The sequence below is a fragment of the Nerophis ophidion genome, linkage group LG04, assembly GCF_033978795.1.
Source record: "Nerophis ophidion isolate RoL-2023_Sa linkage group LG04, RoL_Noph_v1.0, whole genome shotgun sequence".
Lineage (NCBI taxonomy): Eukaryota > Metazoa > Chordata > Actinopteri > Syngnathiformes > Syngnathidae > Nerophis > Nerophis ophidion.
The window spans coordinates 80,380,810-80,408,224 of NC_084614.1; the positions used below are offsets into that span (position 1 = coordinate 80,380,810).

Genomic DNA, 27,415 nt, shown 5'->3' on the forward strand with positions numbered 1-27,415 from the left:
AAGTCGTCACAGCATCTTTGCCGTGCTTACCCTTTAGAGCAGTGGTCCCCAACCACCGGGCCGCGGCCCCGTGGCCCGATTGGTACCGGGCCGCAGAAGAATTTTTTATTAAAAAAAAAATAAAACAAAATTATTATTATTATTATTTTTATTAAATCAACATAAAAAACACAATATACACTTACAAATAGTGCACCAACCACAAAAACGTCCCATTTTCATGACAAAAACGTCCCTTTTTCATGACAAAGAAGAAAAAACGCAAAAAAAAACCGGACCCTCCCCCCCCACCCTCCGGGCTGCAGGACAAAGTATTAAGCGTTGACCGGTCCGTGGATAAAAGAAGGTTGGGGACCACTGCTTTAGAGCACCGCTGTAACTTCCCTGCAGAAATTACTTAAATTTCTGTTTAAATTTTTTTTTTTTTAATTGTTGCATAATTTTCTTACATATTTTTTAACTGTTTGAAATGATTTTTTCATTAACCACATTGGTGTGTAAATACAAGATGTAATAGCATCTTTGCTGTGCTTACCCTTTAGAGCACCGCAGGAATCACTTAAGTTTCTGTTCAGGATTTTTACATTTTTGCACAAATTTTTTTTAAATTGTTTTGACATGATTTGATCATTAACCATATTGGTGTGTAAATGCAAAGTGTCACAGCATCTTTTCCGTGCTTACCCTTTAGAGCACCGCTGTAACTTCCCTGCAGGAATTACTTAAATTTCTGTTTAAATTATTTAGTTTTTTACATTTTTCCACAGTTTTCTTACATGTTTCTAACAGTTTAATATGATTTTAACCATATTGGTGTGTAAATGCAAGGTGCCGCAATATCTTTGTTGTGCTTACCCTTTAGAGCACCGCTGTAACTAAGTTTGTGAAATTAAGTTTGTGTACATTTGTTGGTTTTAATTTTTGCACAAATTACTTATTTTTAAACTGTTTAATATGATTTGATCATTAACCATATTGGTCTGTAAATGCAAGGTGCCACAGCATCTTTGCCGTGCTTACCCTTTAGAGCACCGCTGTAACTTCCCTGCAGAAATTACCTAAGTTTTTGTTTACATTTTTTTTTTTTTAATTTTTGCAAAAAATTACTTATTTTTTTAAACCGTTTAATATTTTATCATTAACCATATTGGTCTGTAAATACAAGGTGCCAGAGTATCTTTGCCGTGCTTACCCTTTAGAGCACCGCTGTAACTTCCCTGCAGAAATTACTTAAGTTTGTGTTTTTAAAATTTTTCCACAATTTGCTTACATTTTTTTAAACTGTTTAATATGATTTTATCATTAACCATATTGGTGTGTAAATGCAAGGCGCCAGAGTATCTTTGCCGTGCTTACCCTTTAGAGCACCGCTGTAACTTCTCTGCATATTTAACTCTAAAATTTTGTTAACATTGTTTCCTTTCTGCCTTGGGTATCATCAGGGTAGATTTTTAAATTAAGTATATTTTTCTCCTGGTGCTTTATTAAAGATAATTCCATCCATGGGGTCGCGGGGGCAGCAGCCTAAGCAGAGAAGCCCGGACTTTCCTCTCCCCTGATACTTCCTGTAGGCTCCTGAGGCTTCATGGCCAGGAATCATCGATATTGACCTACGGCCGTATCGCCCAGCCCTGACTCGATGTGTGACGTCCCCTGGCGAGGGGGAGGAGCCTAAATGAACGGGAAGAGGCGCTTCTTGAGGATGTAGAGCACGGTGGCGAGGAAGAGCGCCAACGCCAGGAAGATGAGCAGCTTGTCCGTCAGCTCCCGCCTGTTGTACTTGAGGATCAACTTCCTGCCCAGGTGGATGGTTCCTGTCATGCTCTTGAACTCCTCGTTGGTCTCCTGGACCGTGCGGGAGGAGGTGGCTGTGGAGGAGATGGACAGTGTGTGTGTGTGTTCTTGTAGTTCTACCCTTCTTGAGACATCAACGAGGTAAAGTCGGACCCAAATGGTGGTCCCAATACGGAAAAACAACTCATTTGCACCCCTGGTGGTGAAATCTATCAAAATGAGGGTGGTCCCAAAAATGGATTTTTTCAAATTGACTGTTTTAAAAGTAACATATGAAATAACAAGTGTGTGTGAAAAAAAATTCAAGCGCTCCCCCTCTGGCAAACATGTGCAATAACAAGTGTGTGTAAGAAATTGAAATGCGTCCCCCTTTAAGCAAAATTAATTAAACAAATAAATATTTATATGGAGATATACTGTAATAACGAAGTAAATAATGAAGATTAAAAACCAATTACAAACAATTAAACAAAATTTCAAAAATAGGAGCTGGACGAAGTGGCTGGGGAGAGGGAAGTCTGGGCTTCTCTGCTTAGGCTGCTGCCCCCGCGGAAGAAGATGGATGGATGGATGGAAAAATTAACCAAAAGCTTACTTTTTTTCTATCAAAATGAGGGTGGTCCCAAAAAAAGAGTTTTTTTTTTCAAATTGACTGTTTTAAAAGTGCTTCCTCTCGGGTTAACATATGAAATAACAAGTGTGTGTAAAATATTTCAAGCGATCCCCCTCTGGCAAACATGTGCAATAACAAGTGTGTGTAAAAAATTGAAATGCGCCCCCCTTTAGGCAAAATTAATTAAACAAATAAATATTTATATGGAGAAATACTGTACTAACAAAGTAAATAATGAAGATTAAAAACCGATTAGAAACAAACTATTTAAAAAAAATTAAAAAATAGGAGCTGGGCGAAGTGGCTGGGGAGAGGGAAGTCTGGGCTTCTCTGCTTAGGCTGCTGCCCCCGCAGAAGAAGATGGATGGATGGATGGAAAAATTAACTAAAAGCTTACTTTTTTTCCTATCAAAATGAGGGTGGTCCCAAAAAAGAGTTTTTTTTTTCAAATTGACTGTTTTAAAAGTGCTTCCCCTCGGGTTAACATATGAAATAACAAGTGTGTGTAAAAAAATTTGAACCGCTCCCTCTCTGGCAAACATGCAATAACAAGTGTGTGTAAGAAATTGAAATGCGTCCCTCTTTAGGCAAAATTAATTTGAAAAATAAATATGTATATAGAGAGATACTGTAATAACGAAGTAAATAATGAAGATTAAAAACCAATTAGAAACAAACAATTAAAAAAAAATCAAAAATAGGAGCTGGGCAAAGTGGCTGGGGAGAGGGAAGTCTGGGCTTCTCTGCTTAGGCTGCTGCCCCCGCGGAAGAAGATGGATGGATGGATGGGAAAATTAACTAAAAGCTTACTTTTTTTTCCTATCAAAATGAGGGTGGTCCCAAAAAGGAGGGATTTTTTTCAAATTGACTGTTTTAAAAGTGCTCCCCCTCGGGTTAACATATGAAATAACAAGTGTGTGTAAAAAATTTCCAGAGCTCCCCCTCTGGCCAACATGTGCAATAACAAGTGTGTGTAAAAAAATTTAAATGCGACCCCCTTTGGGCAAAATTAATTAAACAGATAAATATTTATATGGAGACATACTGTAATAATGAAGTAAATAATGAAGATTAAAAACCAATTAGAAACAAACATTTAATTTTTTTTTCAAAAATAGGAGCTGGACGAAGTAGCTGGGGAGAGGGAAGTCCGGGCTTCTCTGCTTAGGCTGCTGCCCCCGCGGAAGAAGATGGATGAATGGATGGATGGAAAAATTAACTAAAAGCTTACTTTTTTTCCTATCAAAATGAGGGTGGTCCCAAAAAAGACTTTTTTTTTCAAATTGACTGTTTTAAAAGTGCTTCCCCTCGGGTTAACATATGAAATAACAAGTGTGTGTAAAAAATTGAAATGCGCCCCCCTTTAGGCAAAATTAATTCAACAAATAAATATTTATATGGAGACATACTGTAATAACAAACTAAATAATGAAGTTTAAAAACCAATTAGAAACAAACAATTAAACAAAAATTCAAAAATAGGAGCTGGGCGAAGTGACTGGGGAGAGGGAAGTCCGGGCTTCTCTGCTTAGGCTGCTGCCCCCGCGGAAGAAGATGGATGAATGGATGGATAGAAAAATTAACTAAAAGCTTACTTTTTTTCTATCAAAATGAGGGTGGTCCCAAAAAGGAGGGATTTTTTTCAAATTGACTGTTTTAAAAGTGCTCCCCCTCGGGTTAACATATGAAATAACAAGTGTGTGTAAAAAATTTCAAGAGCTCCCCCTCTGGCCAACATGTGCAATAACAAGTGTGTGTAAAAAAATTGAAATGCGACCCCCTTTAGGCAAAATTAATTAAACAAATAGATATTTATATGGAGACATACTGTAATAACGGAGTAAATAATGAAGTTTAAAAACCAATTAGAAACAAACAATTAAAAATTTTTTCAAAAATAGGAGCTGGACGAAGTGGCTGGGGAGAGGGAAGTCTGGGCTTCTCTGCTTAGGCTGCTGCCCCCGCGGAAGAAGATGGATGAATGGATGGATAGAAAAATTAACCAAAAGCTTACTTTTTTTCTATCAAAATGAGGGTGGTCCCAAAAAGGAGGGATTTTTTTCAAATTGACTGTTTTAAAAGTGCTTCCCCTCGGGTTAACATATGAAATAACAAGTGTGTGTAAAAAAAAAATTCAAGCGCTCCCCCTCTGGCCAACATGTCCAATAACAAGTGTGTGTAAAAAATTGAAATGCGACCCCCTTTAGGCAAAATTAATTAAACAAATAAATATTTATATGGAGACATACTGTAATAACGAAGTAAATAATGAAGATTAAAAACCAATTAGAAACAAACATTAAAAATTTTTTTCAAAAATAGGAGCTGGACGAAGTGGCTGGAGAGAGGGAAGTCCGGGCTTCTCTGCTTAGGCTGCTGCCCCCGCGGAAGAAGATGGATGGATGGATGGATGGAAAAATTAACCAAAAGCTTACTTTTTTTCTATCAAAATGAGGGTGGTCCCAAAAAAGAGGTATTGTTTTCAAATTGACTGTTTTAAAAGTGCTTCCCCTCGGGTTAACATATGAAATAACAAGTGTGTGTAAAAAATTGAAATGCGCCCCCCTTTAGGCAAAATTAATTAAACAAATAAATATTTATATGGAGACATACTGTAATAACGAAGTAAATAATGAAGATTAAAAACCGATTAGAAACAAACAATTTAAAAAAAATTAAAAAATAGGAGCTGGGCGAAGTATCAGGGGAGAGGGAAGTCTGGCCTTCTCTGCTTAGGCTGCTGCCCCCGCGGAAGAAGATGGATGGATGGAAAAATTAACTAAAAGCTTACTTTTTTTTCTATCAAAAATGAGGGTGGTCCCAAAAAGGAGGGATTTTTTTCAAATTGACTGTTTTAAAAGTGCTTCCCCTCGGGTTAACATATGAAATAACAAGTGTGTGTAAAAAATTGGAATGCGCCCCCCTTTAGGCAAAATTAATTAAACAAATAAATATTTATATGGAGACATACTGTAATAATGAAGTAAATAATGATTAAAAACTAATTAGAAACAAACAATTAAAAAAAAATAACAAATAGGAGCTGGGCGAAGTGGCTGGGGAGAGGGAAGTCCGGGCTTCTCTGCTTAGGCTGCTGCCCCCGCGGAAGAAGACGAATGGATGGATGGAAAAATTAACCAAAAGATTACTTTTTTTCTATCAAAATGAGGCTGGTCCCAAAAAGGAGGGATTTTTTCAAATTGACTGTTTTAAAAGTGCTCCCCCTCGGGTTAACATATGAAATAACAAGTGTGTGTAAAAAAATTGAAATGCGCCCCCCTTTAGGCAAAATTAATTAAACAAATAAATATTTATATGGAGACATACTGTAATAACGAAGTAAATAATGAAGATTAAAAACCAATTAGAAACAAACAATTAAAAAAAGTTTCAAAAATAGGAGCTGGACGAAGTAGCTGGGGAGAGGGAAGTCCGGGCTTCTCTGCTTAGGCTGCTGCCCCCGCGACCCCACCTCGGATGTGTGTGTGTGCTCACCCAGCGTGCTGATGCTGTCCTCGCTCTGCTTGACCTGCTCCGCCATCATCCTGCTGATGGACATCAGACTCTCGGTGATGTTGCTGCTGCTCCCCACCAGACTCTCCTTGGTCGCCTTCCTGCAGTCGAACATGTGGTCTAAAGGTCAAAGGTCACAGGAACCTTCCCTCCCCCCCGAGAGGAAACCAACCTCGCCCGGACATTATGACCTTCTCCTTCGCGCAGCAGCTCGTCCTTCGCCATGTGGTCCATGGACATTTTGCACGCCAGGTTGGCCTTCCTCCACGCCGTCTGGTTACTGCGGCGCAACACCAGTGCAACATGCTATCACAAACATGCTAACACATCGACATGCTGCGACATGACTAAATATGTTTTATTATTAAACATGTTGGCAAATAAAACATGCCAGCAAAACACATTTGCAAAAATGACACTGTCATAATGGGGTATTGTGTGTAGAATTTTGAGGACTGGATGAACCTGAACTCACTTTTGAGCTTTGGGGCAAAGACTGTGTATACTTATGTATGTTTTTAACACATTTGCAAAAATGACACTGTCATTATGGGGTATTGTGTGTAGAATTTTGAGGACAGGATGAACCTGAGCTCACTTTTGAGCTTCAGGGACAAAGACTATGTATACTTATGTACGTTTAAATAGGTTTGCATAAATGACACTGTCATTATGGGGTATTGTGTGTAGAATTTTGAGGACAGGATGAACCTGAGCTCACCTTTGAGCTTCAGGGCAAAGACTGTGTATACTTATGTACATTTTTAATACATTTGCAAAAATGACACTGTCATTATGGGGTATTGTGTGTAGAATTTTGAGGACGGGATGAACCTGAGCTCACTTTTGAGCTTCAGGGCAAAGACTGTGTATACTTATGTACATTTTTAATACTTTGCAAAAATGACACTGTCATTATGGGGTATTGTGTGTAGAATTTTGAGGACAGGATGAACCTGAGCTATCTTTTGAGCTTCAAGGCAAAGACTGTGTATACTTATGTACGTTTTTAACACGTTTGCAAAAATGACACTGTCATAATGGGGTATTGTGTGTAGAATTTTGAGGACGGGATGAACCTGAGCTCACTTTTGAGCTTCGGGGCAAAGACTGTGTATACTTATGTACGCTTTTAACACGTTTGCAAAACTGACACTGTCTTTATGGGGTATTGTGTGTAGAATTTTGAGGACGGGATGAACCTGAGCTCACTTTAGAGCATCAGGGCAAAGACTGTGTATACTTATGTACATTTTTAATACCTTTGCAAAAATGAATCTGTTATTATTGGGTATTGTGTGTAGAATTTTGAGGACGGGATGAACCTGAGCTCACTTTTGAGCTTCCGGGCAAAGACTGTGTATACTTATGTACATTTTTAATACCTTTGCAAAAATGAATCTGTTATTATTGGGTATTGTGTGTAGAATTTTGAGGACGGGATGAACCTGAGCTCACTTTAGAGCTTCGGGGCAAAGACTGTGTATACTTATGTATGTTTTTAACACATTTGCAAAAATGACACTGTCCTAATGGGGTATTGTGTGTAGAATTTTGAGGACAGGATGAACCTGAGCTCACTTTTGAGCTTCAGGGCAAAGACTGTGTATACTTATGTACATTTTTAACACATTTGCAAAAATGACACTGTCTTAATGGGGTATTGTGTGTAGAAGTTTGAGGACAGGATGAACCTGAGCTCACTTTTGAGCTTCGGGGCAAAGACTGTGTATACTTATGTACATTTTTAATACCTTTGCAAAAATGACACTGTTATTATTGGGTATTGTGTGTAGAATTTTGAGGACAGGATGAACCTGGACTCACTTTTGAGCTTCGGGGCGAAGACTGTGTATACTTATGTACGTTTTTAACACATTTGCAAAAATGACACTGTCATTATGGGGTATTGTGTGTAGAATTTTGAGGACTGGATGAACCTGAGCTCACTTTTGAGCTTCAGGGCAAAGACTGTGTATACTTATGTACATTTTTAATACCTTTGCAAAAATGAATATGTCATTATTGGGTATTGTGTGTAGAATTTTGAGGACAGGATGAACCTGAGCTCACTTTAGAGCATCAGGGCAAAGTCTGTGTATACTTATGTATGTTTTTAACACATTTGCAAAAATGACATTGTTATTATTGGGTGTTGTGTGTAGAATTTTGAGGACGGGATGAACCTGAGCTCACTTTTGAGCTTCAGGGCAAAGACTGTGTATACTTATGTACGTTTTTAACACATTTGCAAAAATGACACTGTTATTATTGGGTATTGTGTGTGGAATTTTTAGGAGAGGATGAACCTGAACTCACTTTTGAGCTTCAGGGCAAAGACTGTGTATACTTATGTACGTTTTTAATATGTTTGCAAAAATGACGCTGTCATTATGGGGTATTGTGTGTAGAATTTTGAGGACAGGATGAACCTGAGCTCACTTTTGAGCTTCAGGGCAAAGACTGTGTATACTTATGTACGTTTAAATAGGTTTGCATAAATGACACTGTCATTATGGGGTATTGTGTGTAGAATTTTGAGGACGGGATGAACCTGAGCTCACTTTAGAGCTTTAGGGCAAAGACTGTGTATACTTATGTACGTTTCAATAGGTTTGCATAAATGACACTGTCATTATGGGGTATTGTGTGTAGAATTTTGAGGACAGGATGAACCTGAGCTGTTTTTTGAGCTTCAGGGCAAAGACTGCGTATACTTATGTACGTTTTAAATACCTTTGCAGAAATGACACTGTCATTATGGGGTATTGTGTGCAGAATTTTGAGGACAGGATGAACCTGAGCTCACTTTAGAGCTTCAGGGCAAAGAGTGTGTATACTTATGTACGTTTTTAACACATTTGCAGAAATGACACTGTCTTCATGGGGTATTGTGTGTAGAATTTTGAGGACAGGATGAACCTGAGCTCACTTTTGAGCTTCAGGGCAAAAACTGTGTATACTTATGTACATTTTTAATACCTTTGCAAAAATGACACTGTTATTATTGGGTATTGTGTGTAGAATTTTGAGGACAGGATGAACCTGAGCTCACCTTTGAGCTTCAGGGCAAAGACTGTGTATACTTATGTACGTTTTTAACAGGTTTGCAAAAATGACACTGTCTTTATGGGGTATTGTGTGTAGAATTTTGAGGACGGGATGAACCTGAGCTCACTTTTGAGCTTCAGGGGCAAAGACTGTTTATACTTATGTGCATTTTTAATACCTTCGCAAAAATGACACTGTCTTTATGGGGTATTGTGTGTAGAATTTTGAGGACAGGATGAACCTGAGCTCACTTTAGAGCTTCAGGGCAAAGACTGTGTATACTTATGTATGTTTTTAATACCTTTGCAAAAATGACACTGTCATTATTGGGTATTGTGTGTAGAATTTTGAGGACAGGATGAACCTAAGCTCACTTTTGAGCTTCAGGGACAAAGACTGTGTATACTTATGTACATTTTTAATATCTTTGCAAAAATGACACTGTCATTATGAGGTATTGTGTGTAGAATTTTGAGGACGGGATGAACCGGAGCTCACTTTTGAGCTTCAGGGCAAAGACTGTGTATACTTATGTATGTTTTTAATACCTTTGCAAAAATGACACTGTCATTATTGGGTATTGTGTGTAGAATTTTGAGGACAGGATGAACCTAAGCTCACTTTTGAGCTTCAGGGACAAAGACTGTGTATACTTATGTACATTTTTAATATCTTTGCAAAAATGACACTGTCATTATGAGGTATTGTGTGTAGAATTTTGAGGACGGGATGAACCGGAGCTCACTTTAGAGCTTCAGGGCAAAGACTGTGTATACTTATGTATGTTTTTAATACCTTTGCAAAAATGAATCTGTTATTATTGGGTATTGTGTGTAGAATTTTGAGGACGGGATGAACCTGAGCTCACTTTTGAGCTTCAGGGCAAAGACTGTATACACTTATGTACATTTTTAATACCTTTGCAGAAATTAATCTGTTATTATTGGGTATTGTGTGTAGAATTTTGAGGACAGGATGAACCTGAGCTCACGTTTTAGCTTCAGGGCAAAGACTGTGTATACTTATGTACGTTTTTAACACATTTGCAAAAATGACACTGTCATTATGGGGTATTGTGTGTAGAATTTTGAGGACAGGATGAACCTGAGCTCACTTTTGAGCTTCAGAGCAAAAACTGTGTGTACTTATGTACGTTTTTAACACGTTTGCAAAAATGACACTGTCAGTATGGGGTATTGTGTGTAGAATTTTGAGGACAGGATGAACCTGAGCTCACTTCTGAGCTTCAGGGCAAAGACTGTGTATACTTATGTACATTTTTAACACATTTGCAAAAATGACACCGTCATTATGGGGTATTGTGTGTAGAATTTTGAGGACGGGATGAACCTGAGCTCACTTTTGAGCTTCAGGGCAAAGACTGTGTATACTAATGTACATTTTTAACATATTTGCAAAAATGACACTGTCCCAATGGGCTATTGTGTGTAGAATTTTGAGGACAGGATGAACCTGAGCTCACTTTTGAGCTTCAGGGCAAAGACTGTGTATACTTATGTACATTTTTAATACCTTTGCAAAAATGAATCTGTTATTATTGGGCATTGTGTGTGGAATTTTGAGGACGGGATGAACCTGAGCTCACTTTTGCGCTTCGGGGCAAAGACTGTGTATACTTATGTACATTTTTAACACATTTGCAGAAATGACACTGTCTTAATGGGGTATTGTGTGTAGAATTTTGAGGACAGGATGAACCTGAGCTCACTTTTGAGCTTCAGGGCAAAGACTGTGTATACTTATGTACGTTTTTAACAGGTTTGCAAAAATGACACTGTCTTAATGGGGTATTGTGTGTAGAATTTTGAGGACGGTATGAACCTGAGCTCACTTTTGAACTTCAGGGCAAAGACTGTGTATACTTATGTACATTTTTAATACGTTTGCAAGAAACACCGTCATTATGGGGTATTGTGTTTAGAATTTTGAGGATGGGATGAACCTGAGCTCACTTTTGAGCTTCAGGGCAAAGACTGTGTACACTTATGAACATTTTTAACACATTTGCAAAAATGACACTGTCATTATTGGGTATTGTGTGTAGAATTTTGAGGACAGGATGAACCTGAGCTGTTTTTTGAGCTCCAGGGCAAAGACTGCGTATACTTATGTACGTTTTAAATACCTTTGCAGAAATGACACTGTCATTATGGGGTATTGTGTGTAGAATTTTGAGGACAGGATGAACCTGAGCTCACTTTAGAGCTTCAGGGCAAAGAGTGTGTATACTTATGTACATTTTTAATACCTTTGCAAAAATGAATCTGTTATTATTGGGTATTGTGTGTAGAATTTTGAGGACGGGATGAACCTGAGCTCACTTTTGAGCTTCAGGGCAAAGACTGTGTACACTTATGAACATTTTTAACACATTTGCAAAAATGACACTGTCATTATTGGGTATTGTGTGTAGAATTTTGAGGACAGGATGAACCTAAGCTCACCTTTGAGCTTCAGGGCAAAGACTGTGTATACTTATGTACATTTTTAATACCTTTGCAAAAATGAATCTGTTATTATGGGGTATTTTGTGTAGAATTTTGAGGACGGGATGAACCTGAGCTCACTTTAGAGCTTCAGGGCAAAGACTGTTTATACTTATGTACGCTTTTAACACGTTTGCAAAACAGACACTGTCTTTATGGGGTATTGTGTGTAGAATTTTGAGGACAGGATGAACCTGAGCTCACTTTAGAGCTTCAGGGCAAAGACTGTGTATACTTATGTACATTTTTAACACGTTTGCAAAAATGACACTGTCATAATGGGGTATTGTGTGTAGAATTTTGAGGACGGGATGAACCTGAGCTCACTTTAGAGCTTCAGGGCAAAGACTGTTTATACTTATGTACGTTTTTAACACATTTGCAAAAATGACACTGTCATTATGGGGTATTGTGTGTAGAATTTTGAGGACAGGATGAACCTGAGCTCACTTTAGAGCTTCAGGGCAAAGACTGTGTATAATTATGTAAATTTTTAACACATTTGCAAACATGACACTGTCATTATGGGGTATTGTGTGTAGAATTTTGAGGACGGGATGAACCTGAGCTCACTTTTAAGCTTCAGGGCAAAGACTGTTTATACTTATGTACGTTTTAACACTTTTGCAAAACTGACACCGTCTTTATGGGGTATTGTGTGTAGAATTTTGAGGACAGGATGAACCTGAGCTCACTTTAGAGCTTCAGGGCAAAGACTGTGTATACTTATGTACATTTTTAACACATTTGCAAACATGACACTGTCATTATGGGGTATTGTGTGTAGAATTTTGAGGACAGGATGAACCTCGGCTCACTTTTGAGATTCAGAGCAAAGACTGTGTATACTTATGTATGTTTTTAACACATTTGCAAAAATGACACTGTCATTATGGGGTATTGTGTGTAGAATTTTGAGGACAGGATGAACCTTAGCTCACTTTTGAGCTTCAGGGACAAAGACTATGTATACTTATGTACGTTTGAATAGGTTTGCGAAAATGACACAGTCATTATGGGGTATTGTGTGTAGAATTTTGAGGACGAGATGAACCTGAGCTCACTTTTGAGCTTCGGGGCAAAGACTGTGTATACTTATGTACATTTTTAATACCTTTGCAAAAAATACACTGTTATTATTGGGTATTGTGTGTAGAATTTTGAGGACAGGATGAACCTGAGCTCACCTTTGAGCTTCGGGGCAAAGACTGTGTATACTTATGTACGTTTTTAACACATTTGCAAAAATGACATTGTTATTATTGGGTATTGTGTGTAGAATTTTGAGGACGGTATGAACCTGAGCTCACTTTTGAGCTTCAGGGCAAAGACTGTGTATACTTATGTACGTTTTTAACACATTTGCAAAAATGACACTGTCATTATGGGGTATTGTGTGTAGAATTTTGAGGACGGGATGAACCTGAGCTCACTTTTGAGCTTCAGGGCAAAGACTGTGTATACTTATGTACGTTTTTAATACCTTTGCAAAAAATACACTGTTATTATTGGGTATTGTGTGTAGAATTTTGAGGACAGGATGAACCTGAGCTCACTTTTGAGCTTCAGGGACAAAGACTATGTATACTTATGTACGTTTAAATAGGTTTGCATAAATGACACTGTCATTATGGGGTATTGTGTGTAGAATTTTGAGGACAGGATGAAGCTGAGCTCACTTTTGAGCTTCAGGGCAAAGACTGTGTATACTTATGTACATTTTTAACATATTTGCAAAAATGACACAGTCATTATGGGGTATTGTGTGTAGAATTTTGAGGACAGGATGAACCTGAGCTCACTGTTGAGCTTCAGGGCAAAGACTAAGTATATGTATGTACATTTTTAATACATTTGCAAAAATGACAATGTCTTAATGGGGTATTGTGTGTAGAATTTTGAGGACGAGATGAACCTGAGCTCACTTTTGAGCTTCGGGGCAAAGACTGTGTATACTTATGTACATTTTTAACACGTTTGCCAAACTGACACTGTTATTATTGGGTATTGTGTGTAGAATTTTGAGGACAGGATGAACCTTAGCTCACTTTTGAGCTTCGGGGCAAAGACTGTGTATACTTATGTACATTTTTAACACATTTGCAAAAATGACACTGTCATTATGGGGTATTGTGTGTAGAATTTTGAGGACAAAACATAACAAAATGTGGAAAAAGTGACCCAGTGTAACTACGTCACGCGGCCACGTGAAAACATCATGTTTAGAAATGGCAAGGAGTCGAACCTGAGCATTTGTCTTCGCTGGCTCTCCGCCTCCGCTTGGATGGACATTCTGTCCGACTCCTTGTCCTGCTCTCTGGCCATCTGCTCCAGATCCTGCAAGACCACCGAGGCGCAGAGTAAGACCAGGACCAAGACCACAGGGAGGCTCACCAGACCCGGCGCTCACCTGAATCCTGCGCCGGAGTTGGTTGAATTTGTCTTTGACGTGACAGTTGAGCTGCATGAGGTGGCTGTGAGGTCCGGAACATTCTCTGATGTCCTGCACAACACACACTTTGCTCGGACTACACTTGGATCTTCTCAGCGCCAAAACCAAGCAAAAGTATCAAACAATCCTCGACATAACCGGATCGTAAAAACCTGTGGATGCTTATCATTTCTACTATGTGTAATTTGACGGTACTAAATCCAACAGATGGTTCTGGTCCGTGTTCCTTCCGTTTATTCTACTTCCAATTCTGAAACGCAAATCAAAAAAATCTAAATTTGGGCCGATTTTTATTATTTACTTTTCATCACAAAAGCAAAACAGCACAAAATCCAATTTTATGGCAAAATTGTATTGAACTGTTTTACTTTTATGGGAGTCCTGCTTCGCTGCAGGCCCGCAGGCCACGCCACCCCTCCACAATGACACTTTTTACATATAGGACTCAATAGGACTCCTGTTGAATAAAGATGTTACCGTTGTGCTAAAAACATGCTAAAGGCAAAGGAAAAGCTAAAATACTGCTTCTGGTTCAATTTGTCATCACACATAACCACAACTTTTTGCAAATTTTTAGGCGTTTATCTGGGAAAATTCTAATCCATAAAAGCAAAACAGCACAAAATCATATTTTTATGGCAAAATTGTATTGAACCTTTTTACTTTTCTGGGTTTTATTTTTTTCCAGATAAACAAAAAAAATCTTTAAAAAAATGTGCAAAAATGTGAGGTTATCTGTGTGATGACAAATTGGACCGGAAGCAGTATTTTAGCTTTTCCTATGCGTTTAGCATGATTTTTTAGCAGAATGGTAACAAATTTGTTCAGCAGGAGTCCTTAAAAAAAATTTTACGCACCTGTCGCTAACTTTGAGGCCGGTCCTGGCACCCACAGCTTCGCTGCAGGCCCGCAGGCCACGCCCCCCTCCACAATGACACTTTTTATATATAGGACTCCTGTTGAACAAAGATGTTACCGTTGTGCTAAAAACATGCTAAAGGCAAAGGAAAAGCTAAAATACTGCTTCTGGTTCAATTTGTCATCACACATAACCACACATTTTTGCTAATTTTTTGTCGTTCATTCGGAAAAATTCTAATCCATAAAAGCAAAACAGCACAAAAGCGAATTTTATGACAATATTTTGTTGTGATGCTTTACTTTTATGGGTTTTTATTTTTTCCAGATAAACAAAAAAATCTGTACAAAAATTTGCAAAAATGCGTGATGACAAATTGAACCGAAAGCAGTATTTTAGCCTTTCCTATGCGTTTAGCATGATTTTTTAGCAGAACGGTAACATATTTGTTCAGCAGGAATCCTAAAAAACATTTACGCACCTGTCGCTGACTTCGACGCCGGTCCTGGCACACCCTGCTTCGCTGCAGGCCCGCAGGCCACGCCCCCCTCCACAATGACACTTTTTACATATAGGACTCAATAGGATTCCTGTTGAATAAAGATGTTACCGTTGTGCTAAAAACATGCTAAAGGCAAAGGAAAAGCTAAAATACTGCTTCTGGTTCAATTTGTCATCACACATAACCACACATTTTTGCGAATTTTTTGTCGTTTATTCGGAAAAATTCTAATCCATAAAAGCAAAACAGCACAAAAGCGAATTTTATGACAATATTTTGTTGTGATGCTTTACTTTTATGGGTTTTTATTTTTTCCAGATAAACAAAAAAATCTGTAAAAAAATTTGCAAAAATGCGTGATGACAAATTGAACCGAAAGCAGTATTTTAGCCTTTCCTATGCGTTTAGCATGATTTTTTAGCAGAACGGTAACAAATTTGTTCAGCAGGAGTCCTTAAAAAAAACATTACGCACCTGTCGCTAAATTTGAGGCCTGTCCTGGCACACCCTGCTTCGATGCAGGCCCGCAGGCCACGCCCCCCTCCACAAAGACACGTTCTATATATAGGACTCCTGTTGAATAAAGATGTTACCGTTGTGCTAAAAACATGCTAAAGGCAAAGGAAAGGCTAAAATACTGCTTCTGGTTCAATTTGTCATCACACATAACCACACATTTTTGCGAATTTTTTGTCGTTTATTCGGAAAAATTCTAATCCATAAAAGCAAAACAGCACAAAAGCGAATTTTATGACAATATTTTGTTGTGATGCTTTACTTTTATGGGTTTTTATTTTTTCCAGATAAACAAAAAAATCTGTACAAAAATTTGCAAAAATGCGTGATGACAAATTGAACCGAAAGCAGTATTTTAGCCTTTCCTATGCGTTTAGCATGATTTTTTAGCAGAACGGTAACAAATTTGTTCAGCAGGAGTCCTTAAAAAAAAAATTACGCACCTGTCGCTAAATTTGAGGCCTGTCCTGGCACACCCTGCTTCGCTGCAGGCCCGCAGGCCACCCCCCTCCACAAAGACACTTTCTATATATAGGACTCCTGTTGAATAAAGATGTTACCGTTGTGCTAAAAACATGCTAACCCCAAAGGAAAGGCTAAAATACTGCTTCCGGTTCAATTTGTCATCACACATAACCACAACTTTTTGCAATTTTTTCGGCGTTTATCTGGAAAAATTCTAATCCATACAAGCAAAGCAGCACAAAATCAAATTTTATGGCAATATTTTGTTGCGATGTTTTACTTTTCCGGGTTTTTAAACAAAAAAAATCTAAAAAAAAATGTGCAAAAATGCGAAGTTATATGTGTGATGACAAATTGGACCAGAAGCAGTATTTTAGCCTTTCCTTTGCGTTTAGCATGATTTTTTAGCACAAAGGTAACATCTTTGTTCAGCAGGAGTCCTAAAAAAAAATTACGCACCTGTCGCTGACTTCGACGCCGGTCCTGGCACACCCTGCTTCGCTGCAGGCCCACAGGCCACGCCACCCCTCCACAATGACACTTTTTATATATAGGACTCCTGTCGAATAAAGATGTTACCGTTGTACTAAAAACATGCTAAAGGCAAAGGAAAAGCTAAAATACTGCTTCTGGTTCAATTTGTCATCACACATAACCACAACTTTTTGCAAATTTTTAGGCGTTTATCTGGGAAAATTCTAATCCATAAAAGCAAAACAGCACAAAATCATATTTTTATGGCAAAATTGTATTGAACCTTTTTACTTTTCTGGGTTTTATTTTTTTCCAGATAAACAAAAAAAATCTTTAAAAAAATGTGCAAAAATGTGAGGATATCTGTGTGATGACAAATTGGACCTGAAGCAGTATTTTAGCCTTTCCTTTGCGTTTAGCATGATTTTTTAGCAGAATGGTAACAAATTTGTTCAGCAGGAGTCCTTAAAAAAAAATTACGCACCTGTCGCTAACTTTGAGGCCGGTCCTGGCACCCACCGATTCGCTGCAGGCCCGCAGGCCACGCCCCCCTCCATAATGACACTTTTTATATATAGGACTCAATAGGACTCCTGTCGAATAAAGATGTTACCGTTGTGCTAAAAACAGGCTAAACGCAAAGGAAAGGCTAAAATACTACTTCTGGTTCAATTTGTCATCACACATACCCACAACTTTTTGCAAATTTTTAGGCGTTTATCTGGAAAAATTCTAATCCATAAAAGCAAAGCAGCACAAAATCTAATTTTATGGCAAAATTTTGTGGCGATGTTTTACTTTTCTGGGTTTTTAAACAAAAAAATCTAAAAAAAAAATTGCAAAAATGCTAGGTTATCTGTGTGATGACAAATTGGACCGGAAGCAGTATTTTAGCCTTTCCTTTGCGTTTAGCATTTTTTTAGCACAACGGTAACATTTTTGTTCAGCAGGAGTCCTAAAAAAAAATTACGCACCTGTCGCTGACTTCAACGCCGGTCCTGGCATACCCTGCTTCGCTGCAGGCCCGCAGGCCACGCCACCCTCCACAAAGACACTTTCTATATATAGGACTCCTGTTGAATAAAGATGTTACCGTTGTGCTAAAAACATGCTAAACGCAAAGGAAAGGCTAAAATACTGCTTCTGGTTCAATTTGTCATCACACATAACCACACATTTTTGCACATTTGTTGTCGTTTATCCAGAAAAATTCTAATCCATAAAAGCAAAACAGCACAAAATCGAATTTTATGACAATATTTTGTTGTGATGCTTTACTTTTATGGGTTTTTATTTTTTCCAGATAAACAAAAAAATCTAAAAAAAAATGTGCAAAAATGTGAGGATATCTGTGTGATGACAAATTGGACCGGAAGCAGTATTTTAGCCTTTCCTATGCGTTTAGCATGCTTTTTTGGCATAACGGTAACAAAATTGTTCAGCAGGAGTCCTTAAAAAAAAATTACGCACCTGTCGCTGACTTAGACGCCGGTCCTGGCACACCCTGCTTCGCTGCAGGCCCGCAGGCCACGCCACCCCTCCACAATGACACTTTTTATATATAGGACTCCTGTCGAATAAAGATGTTACCGTTGTGCTAAAAACATGCTAAAGGCAAAGGAAAGGCTAAAATACTACTTCCGGTTCAATTTGTCGTCACACATAACCACACATTTTTGCGAATTTGTTGTCGTTTATCCGGAAAAATTCTAATCCATAAAAGCAAAACAGCACAAAAGCGAATTTTATGAAAATATTTTGTTGTGATGCTTTACTTTTATGGGTTTTTATTTTTTCCAGATAAACAAAAAAATCTGTACAAAAATTTGCAAAAATGCGTGATGACAAATTGAACCGAAAGCAGTATTTTAGCCTTTCCTATGCGTTTAGCATGATTTTTTAGCAGAACGGTAACAAATTTGTTCAGCAGGAGTCCTTAAAAAAAAAATTACGCACCTGTCGCTAAATTTGAGGCCTGTCCTGGCACACCCTGCTTCGCTGCAGGCCCGCAGGCCACGCCCCCCTCCACAAAGACACGTTCTATATATAGGACTCCTGTTGAATAAAGATGTTACCGTTGTGCTAAAAACATGCTAAAGGCAAAGGAAAGGCTGAAATACTGCTTCCGGTTCAATTTGTCATCACACATAACCACACATTTTTGCGATTTTGTTGTTGTTTATCCAGAAAAATTCTAATCCTTAAAAGCAAAACAGCACAAAATCCAATTTTATGGCAACAATTTATTGTGCTGTTCTACTTTTAAGGGTTGTAATTTTTTCCAGATACACAAAAAAATCTAAAAAAAAATGTGCAAAAATGTGAGGTTATCTGTGTGATGACAAATTGGACCAGAAGCAGTATTTTAGCCTTTCCTTTGCGTTTAGCATGATTTTTTTAGCAGAACGGTAAAAAATTTGTTCAGCAGGAGTCCTTAAAAAAAAATTACGCACCTGTCGCTAACTTTGAGGCCTGTCCTGGCACACCCTTCTTCGCTGCAGGCCCGCAGGCCACGCCACCCCTCCACAATGACACTTTTTATACATAGGACTCAATAAGACTCCTGTTGAATAAAGATGTTACTGTTGTGCTAAAAACATGCTAAAGGCAAAGGAAAAGCTAAAATACTGCTTCTGGTTCAATTTGTCATCACACATAACCACAACTTTTTGCAAATGTTTTGCGTTTATCCGGAAACTTTCTAATCCATAAATGCAAAACAGCACAAAATCCAATTTTATGGCAAAATTTTGTTGTGCTGTTTTACTTTTACGGGTTTTTATTTCTTCCAGATAAACAAAAAAATCTAAAAAAAAAGTGCAAAAATGTGAGGTTATCTGTGTGATGACAAATTGGACCTGAAGCAGTATTTTAGCCTTTCCTATGCGTTTAGCATGATTTTTTGGCAGAACGGTAACAAAATTGTTCAGCAGGAGTCCTAAAAAAAAATTACTCACCTGTCGCTGACTTCAAAGCCGGTCCTGGCACACCCTGCTTCGCTGCAGGCCCGCAGGCCACGCCCCCCTCCACAATGACACTTTTTATATATAGGACTCCTGTTGAACAAAGATGTTACCGTTGTGCTAAAAACATGCTAAAGGCAAAGGAAAGGCTAAAATATTGCTTCCGGTTCAATTTGTCATCACACATAACCACAACTTTTTGCAAATTTTTTGGCGTTTATCTAAAAAAATTCAGATCCATAAAAGCAAAGCAGCACAAAATCAAATTTTATGGCAATATTTTGTTGCGATGTTTTACTTTTCTGGGTTTTTAAACAAAAAAATCTAAAAAAAAATTTGCAAAAATGTGAGGTTATCTGTGTGATGACAAATTGGACCGGAAGCAGTATTTTAGCCTTTCCTATGCGTTTAGCATGATTTTTTAGCAGAACGGTAACAAAATTGTTCAGCAGGAGTCCTTAAAAAAAATTACGCACCTGTCGCTAACTTTGAGGCTTGTCCTGGCACACCCTGCTTCGCTGCAGGCCCGCAGGCCACGCCCCCCTCCACAATGACACTTTTTATATATAGGACTCAATAGGATTCCTATTGAATAAAGATGTTACCGTTGTGCTAAAAACATGCTAAAGGCAAAGAAAAAGCTAAAATACTGCTTCTGGTTCAATTTGTCATCACACATAACCACAACGTTTTGCAAATTTTTTGCGTTTATCCGGAAAATTTCTAATCCATAAATGCAAAACAGCACAAAATCCAATTTTATGGCAAAATTTTGTTGTGCTGTTTTACTTTTATGGGTTTTTATTTCTTCCAGATAAACAAAAAAATCTAAAAAAAAATTTGCAAAAATGTGAGGTTATCTGTGTGATGACAAATCGAACCGGAAGCAGTATTTTAGCTTTTCCTTTGCGTTTAGCATGATGTTTAGCATGATTTTTTTTTAGCAGAACGGTAACATTTGTTCAGCAGGAGTCCTAAAAAAAAATTACCCATCTGTCGCTAACTTTGAGGCCTCTCCTGGCACACCCTGCTTCGCTGCAGGCCCGCAGGCCACCCCCCCTCCACAATGACACTTTTTATATATAGGACTCAATAAGACTCCTGTTGAACAAAGATGTCACCGTTGTGCTAAAAACATGCTAAAGGCAAAGGAAAGGCTAAAATACTGCTTCCGGTTCAATTTGTCATCACACATAACCACACATTTTTGCGAATTTGTTGTCGTTTATCCGGAAAAATTGTAATCCATAAAAGCAAAACAGCACAAAAGCGAATTTTATGACAATATTTTGTTGTGATGCTTTACTTTTCTGGGTTTTTATTTTTTCCAGATAAACAAAAAAATCTAAAAAAAAATGTGCAAAAATGTGAGGATATCTGTGTGATGACAAATTGGACCGGAAGCGGTATTTTAGCCTTTCCTATGCGTTTAGCATGCTTTTTTGGCAGAACGGTAACAAAATTGTTCAGCAGGAGTCCTTAAAAAAAATTACGCACCTGTCGCTAACTTTGAGGCCTGTCCTGGCACACCCTGCTTCGATGCAGGCCCGCAGGCCACGCCACCCCTCCACAATGACACTTTTTATATATAGGACTCCTGTCGAATAAAGATGTTACCGTTGTGCTAAAAACATGCTAAAGGCAAAGGAAAGGCTAAAATATTGCTTCCGGTTCAATTTGTCATCACACATAACCACACATTTTTGCAAATTTGTTGTTGTTTATCCGGAAAAATTCTAATCCTTAAAAGCAAAACAGCACAAAATCCAATTTTATGGCAAAATTTTGTTGTGCTGTTTTGCTTTTATGGGTTTTTATTTTTTCCAGATAAACAAAAAAATCTAAAAAAAAATTTGCAAAAATGCGAAGTTATCTGTGTGATGACAAATTGGACCGGAAGCAGTATTTTAGCCTTTCCTTTGCGTTTAGCATTTTTTTAGCACAACGGTAACATTTTTGTTCAGCAGGAGTCCTAAAAAACATTTACGCACCTGTTGCTGACTTCAAAGCCGGTCCAGGCACACCCTGCTTTGCTGCAGGCCCGCAGGCCACGCCCCCCTCCACAATGACACTTTTTGTATATAGGACTCCTGTTGAACAAAGATGTTACCATTGTGCTAAAACATGCTAAACGCAAAGGAAAGGCTAAAATACTGCTTCCGGTTCAATTTGTCATTACACATAACCACACATTTTTGCGAATTTGTTGTCGTTTATCCAGAAAAATTCTAATCCATAAAAGCAAAACAGCACAAAATCCAATTTTATGGCAATATTTTGTTGTGCTGTTTTACTTTTATGGGTTTTAATTTTTTCCAGATAAACAAAAAAATATTTTCAAAAATTTGCAAAAATGCGAAGTTATCTGTGTGATGACAAATTGGACCAGAAGCAGTATTTTAGCCTTTCCTTTGCGTTTAGCATTTTTTTAGCACAACGGTAACATTTTTGTTCAGCAGGAGTCCTAAAAAAAATTACACACCTGTCGCTGACTTCAACGCCGGTCCTGGCACACCCTGCTTCGCTGCAGGCCCGCAGGCCACGCCACCCCTCCACAATGACACTTTTTATATATAGGACTCTAGTTGAACAAAGATGTTACCATTGTGCTAAAAACATGCTAAAGGGAAAGGAAAGGCTAAAATACGGCTTCCGGTTCAATTTGTCATCACACATAACCACAACTTTTTGCAAATTTTTAGGCGTTTATCTGGAAAAATTCTAATCCATAAAAGCAAAGCAGCACAAAATCAAATTTTATGGAAATATTTTGTTGCGATGTTTTACTTTTCTGGGTTTTTAAACAAAAAAATCTAAAAAAAAAATTGCAAAAATGCGAGGTTATACGTGTGATGATAAATTGGACTGGAAGCAGTATTTTAGCCTTTCCTTTGCGTTTAGCATTTTTTTAGCACAACGGTAACATTTTTGTTCAGCAGGAGTCCTAAAAAAAATTACGCACCTGTCGCTGACTTCAACGCCGGTCCTGGCACACCCCGCTTCGATGCAGGCCCGCAGGCCACGCCCCCCTCCACAATGACACTTTTTATATATAGGACTCCTGTTGAACAAAGATGTTACCGTTGTGCTAAAAACATGCTAAAGGCAAAGGAAAAGCTAAAATACTGCTTCTGGTTCAATTTGTCATCACACATAACCACAACTTTTTGCAAATTTTTTGCGTTTATCCGGAAAATTTCTAATCCATAAATGCAAAACAGCACAAAATCCAATTTTATGGCAAAATTTTGTTGTGATGTTTTACTTTTTGGGGTTTTTATTTCTTCCAGATAAACAAAAAAATAAAAAAAAAAATGTGCAAAAATGTGAGGTTATCTGTGTGATGACAAATCGAACCGGAAGCAGTATTTTAGCTTTTCCTTTGCGTTTAGCATGATGTTTAGCATGATTTTTTTAGCAGAACGGTAACATTTGTTCAGCAGGAATCCTAAAAAAAATTACCCATCTGTCGCTAACTTTGAGGCCTCTCCTGGCACACCCTGCTTTGCTGCAGGCCCGCAGGCCACCCCCCCTCCACAATGACACTTTTTATATATAGGACTCAATAGGACTCCTGTTGAATAAAGATGTTACTGTTGTGCTAAAAACATGCTAAACGCAAAGGAAAGGCTAAAATACTGCTTCTGGTTCAATTTGTCATCACACATAACCACACATTTTTGCAATTTTGTTGTCGTTTATCCAGAAAAATTATAATCCATAAAAGCAAAACAGCACAAAATCCAATTTTATGGCAAAAATGTATTGAGCTGTTTTACTTTTATGGGTTTTTATTTTTTCCAGATACACAAAAATATCTAACAATTTTTTTTGCAAAAATGCGAGGTTATCTGTGTGATGACAAATTGGACCAGAAGCAGTATTTTAGCCTTTCCTTTGCGTTTAGCATTTTTTTAGCACAACGGTAACATTTTTGTTCAGCAGGAGTCCTTAAAAAAAAATTACGCACCTGTCGCTGACTTCAACGCCGGTCCTGGCACACCCTGCTTCGCTGCAGGCCCGCAGGCCACGCCACTCCTCCACAATGACACTTTTTATATATAGGACTCCTGTTGAATAAAGATGTTACCGTTGCGCTAAAAACATGCTAAAGGCAAAGGAAAAGCTAAAATACTGCTTCTGGTTCAATTTGTCATCACACATAACCACAACTTTTTGCAAATTTTTTGCGTTTATCCGGAAAATTTCTAATCCATAAATGCAAAACAGCACAAAATCCAATTTTATGGCAAAATTTTGTTGTGCTGTTTTACTTTTATGGGTTTTTATTTCTTCCAGATAAACAAAAAAATCTAAAAAAAAATTTGCAAAAATGTGAGGTTATCTGTGTGATGACAAATCGAACCGGAAGCAGTATTTTAGCTTTTCCTTTGCGTTTAGCATGATGTTTAGCATGATTTTTTTAGCAGAACGGTAACATTTGTTCAGCAGGAGTCCTAAAAAAAATTACCCATCTGTCGCTAACTTTGAGGCCTCTCCTGGCACACCCTGCTTCGCTGCAGGCCCGCAGGCCACGCCACCCCTCCACAATGACACTTTTTATATATAGGACTCAATAGGACTCCTGTTGAATAAAGATGTTACTGTTGTGCTAAAAACATGCTAAACGCAAAGGAAAGGCTAAAATACTGCTTCTGGTTCAATTTGTCATCACACATAACCACACATTTTTGCAATTTTGTTGTCGTTTATCCAGAAAAATTATAATCCATAAAAGCAAAACAGCACAAAATCCAATTTTATGGCAAAAATGTATTGAGCTGTTTTACTTTTATGGGTTTTTATTTTTTCCAGATACACAAAAATATCTAACAATTTTTTTTGCAAAAATGCGAGGTTATCTGTGTGATGACAAATTGGACCAGAAGCAGTATTTTAGCTTTTCCTTGGCCTTTAGCGTGTTTTTAACACAACGGTAACATTTTAGTTCAGCAGGAGTCCTAAAAAACATTTACGCACCTGTTGCTGACTTCAAAGCCGGTCCAGACATACCCCGCTTCGATGCAGGCCCGCAGGCCACGCCCCCCTCCACAATGACACTTTTTATATATAGGACTCCTGTTGAATAAAGATGTTACCGTTGTGCTAAAAACATGCTAAAGGCAAAGGAAAGGCTAAAATACTGCTTCTGGTTCAATTTGTCATCACACATAACCACACATTTTTGCGAATTTGTTGTTGTTTATCCAGAAAAATTCTAATCCTTAAAAGCAAAACAGCACAAAATCCAATTTTATGGCAATATTTTGTTGCGATGTTTTACTTTTCTGGGTTTTTAAACAAAAAAATCTAAAAAAAAATTTGCAAAAATGCGAGGTTATCTGTGTGATGACAAATTGGACCAGAAGCAGTATTTTAGCTTTTCCTTGGCCTTTAGCATGTTTTTAGCACAACTGTAACATTTTTGTTCAGCAGGAGTCCTAAAAAACATTTACGCACCTGTCGCTGACTTAGACACCTGTCCTGGCACACGCTCGCTTCGCTGCAGGCACGCAGGCCACGCCCCCCTCCACAATGACACTTTTTATATATAGGACTCCTGTTGAACAAAGATGTTACAGTGGTGCTAAAAACATGCTAAAGGCAAAGAAAAGGCTAAAATACTGCTTCTGGTTCAATTTGTCATCACACATAACCACAACTTTTTGCAAATTTTTTGCGTTTATCCGGAAAAATTCTAATCCTTAAAAGCAAAACAGCACAAAATCCAATTTTATGGCAAAAATTTGTTGTGCTGTTTTACTTTTATGGGTTTTAATTTTTTCCAGATAAACAAAAAAATCTAAAAAAAAATGTGCAAAAATGCGAGGTTATCTGTGTGATGACAAATTGAACCGGAAGCAGTATTTTAGCCTTTCCTTTGCGTTTAGCATGATTTTTTAGCAGAACGGTAACATATTTGTTCAGCAGGAGTCCTAAAAATAAAATTACGTACTTGTCGCTAAATATGAGGCCTGTCCTGGCACACCCTGCTTCGCTGCAGGCCCGCAGGCCACGCCCCCCTCCACAATGACACTTTTTATATATACGACTCATGTTGAATAAAGATGTTACCGTTGTGCTAAAAACAGGCTAAAGGCAAAGGAAAGGCTAAAATACTGCTTCTGGTTCAATTTGTCATCACACATAACCACAACTTTTTGCGAATTTGTTGTCGTTTATCCGGAAAAATTCTAATCCATAAATGCAAAACAGCACAAAATCCAATTTTATGGCAAAATTTTGTTGTGCTGTTTTACTTTTATGGGTTTTTATTTCTTCCAGATAAACAAAAAAATCTAAAAAAAAAAGTGCAAAAATGTGAGGTTATCTGTGTGATGACAAATCGAACCGGAAGCAGTATTTTAGCTTTTCCTTTGCGTTTAGCATGATGTTTAGCATGATTTTTTTTAGCAGAACGGTAACATTTGTTCAGCAGGAGTCCTAAAAAAAAATTACCCATCTGTCGCTAACTTTGAGGCCTCTCCTGGCACACCCTGCTTCGCTGCAGGCCCGCAGGCCACGCCCCCTCCACAATGACACTTTTTATATATAGGACTCAATAGGACTCCTGTTGAATAAAGATGTTACTGTTGTGCTAAAAACATGCTAAACGCAAAGGAAAGGCTAAAATACTGCTTCTGGTTCAATTTGTCATCACACATAACCACACATTTTTGCAATTTTGTTGTCGTTTATCCAGAAAAATTATAATCCATAAAAGCAAAACAGCACAAAATCCAATTTTATGGCAAAAATGTATTGAGCTGTTTTACTTTTATGGGTTTTTATTTTTTCCAGATACACAAAAATATCTAACAATTTTTTTTGCAAAAATGCGAGGTTATCTGTGTGATGACAAATTGGACCGGAAGCAGTATTTTAGCCTTTCCTATGCGTTTAGCATGTTTTCAGCACAAAGGTAACATTTTTGTGCAGCAGGAGTCCTTAAAAACATTTACGCACCTGTCGCTGACTTCAAAGCCGGTCCAGGCATACCCTGCTTCGCTGCAGGCCCGCAGGCCACGCCCCCCTCCACAGTGACAATTTTTATATATAGGACTCAATAGGACTCCTGTTGAACTAAGATGTTAGCTTTATGCTAAAAATACGCCTAACATATTTGTTCAACAGGAGCCCAAATGTCGTTTAAAAAAATATTAAAAATAAAAATGTCAAAAAATAGTTGTCCAACTTTTGTTTCAGAAATGAAAATAGAAAATAAAATGGCCCTAAAATTATTATTATTATTTATATTTACATTGAAGAATTGTAACTATAATAAACGGAAGGGCCAAATAAATAAATAAACAGAAGGGCTCTGTGATGAGATGGCGACTTGTCCAGGGTGTACTCCGCCTTCCGCCCGAATGCAGCTGAGATAGACTCCAGCACCCCCCCACCATCCCCAAAAAGGGACAAACGGTATAAAATGGATGGATGGATTAACGGAAGGCACACTGACCGGTTCTGATTCTGACAATGCGTTTTTTAACCTGGGCATCTTTACAGTAACTTGTTTCCCCTTCAAAGCGCCAAACACCAATGAGTAAGAGAAGAAATAAGTGACTAAGAATGTTACCTGGACGCCAGCTTTAATTTCCAGGTCATATTTGATCATTTCTTGTGCGCAAATTCGGACATTAACGTCGGAAGAAGCCGCCATCTTTGTTTACGTACGGAAGCCTAGAAGGGGAAAAAACGTC

The 27,415-nt window shown here is 38.0% G+C and overlaps 1 protein-coding gene across 2 annotated transcripts; it reads right to left on the reverse strand.

The window, feature by feature from the left end:
* Positions 1-298: 298 nt before the first annotated feature.
* On the reverse strand, positions 299-27,415 carry bnip1b (BCL2 interacting protein 1b). Of its 2 annotated transcripts, none has more exons than XM_061899237.1 (6): positions 27,292-27,415; positions 13,889-13,981; positions 13,724-13,815; positions 6,093-6,200; positions 5,903-6,021; positions 299-1,868 (listed from the first exon to the last, which is right to left on the reverse strand). In XM_061899237.1, the coding sequence occupies exons 1-6, from the start codon at positions 27,373-27,375 to the stop codon at positions 1,672-1,674; spliced, it is 693 nt and encodes a 230-aa protein (XP_061755221.1). In that variant the 5' UTR covers positions 27,376-27,415; the 3' UTR covers positions 299-1,671. The 2 variants fall into 2 exon arrangements, with proteins under 2 accessions (XP_061755221.1, XP_061755222.1); XM_061899238.1 differs by lacking the exon at positions 27,292-27,415 and adding an exon at positions 17,721-17,744.

What these genes read in the sequence shown, in the direction of transcription:
- bnip1b (XM_061899237.1), bottom strand. Translation starts at nt 27,375, where the DNA reads ATGGCGGCTTCTTCCGACGTTAATGTCCGAATTTGCGCACAAGAAATG. An exon ending in GGTCATAATGTCCGGGCGAG is followed by an intron (nt 6,022 to 6,092) that starts GTTGGTTTCCTC and finishes GTTCGACTGCAG; the next exon opens with GAAGGCGACCAAGGAGAGTC. An exon ending in GGACAGCATCAGCACGCTGG is followed by an intron (nt 1,869 to 5,902) that starts GTGAGCACACAC and finishes TCTCCTCCACAG; the next exon opens with CCACCTCCTCCCGCACGGTC.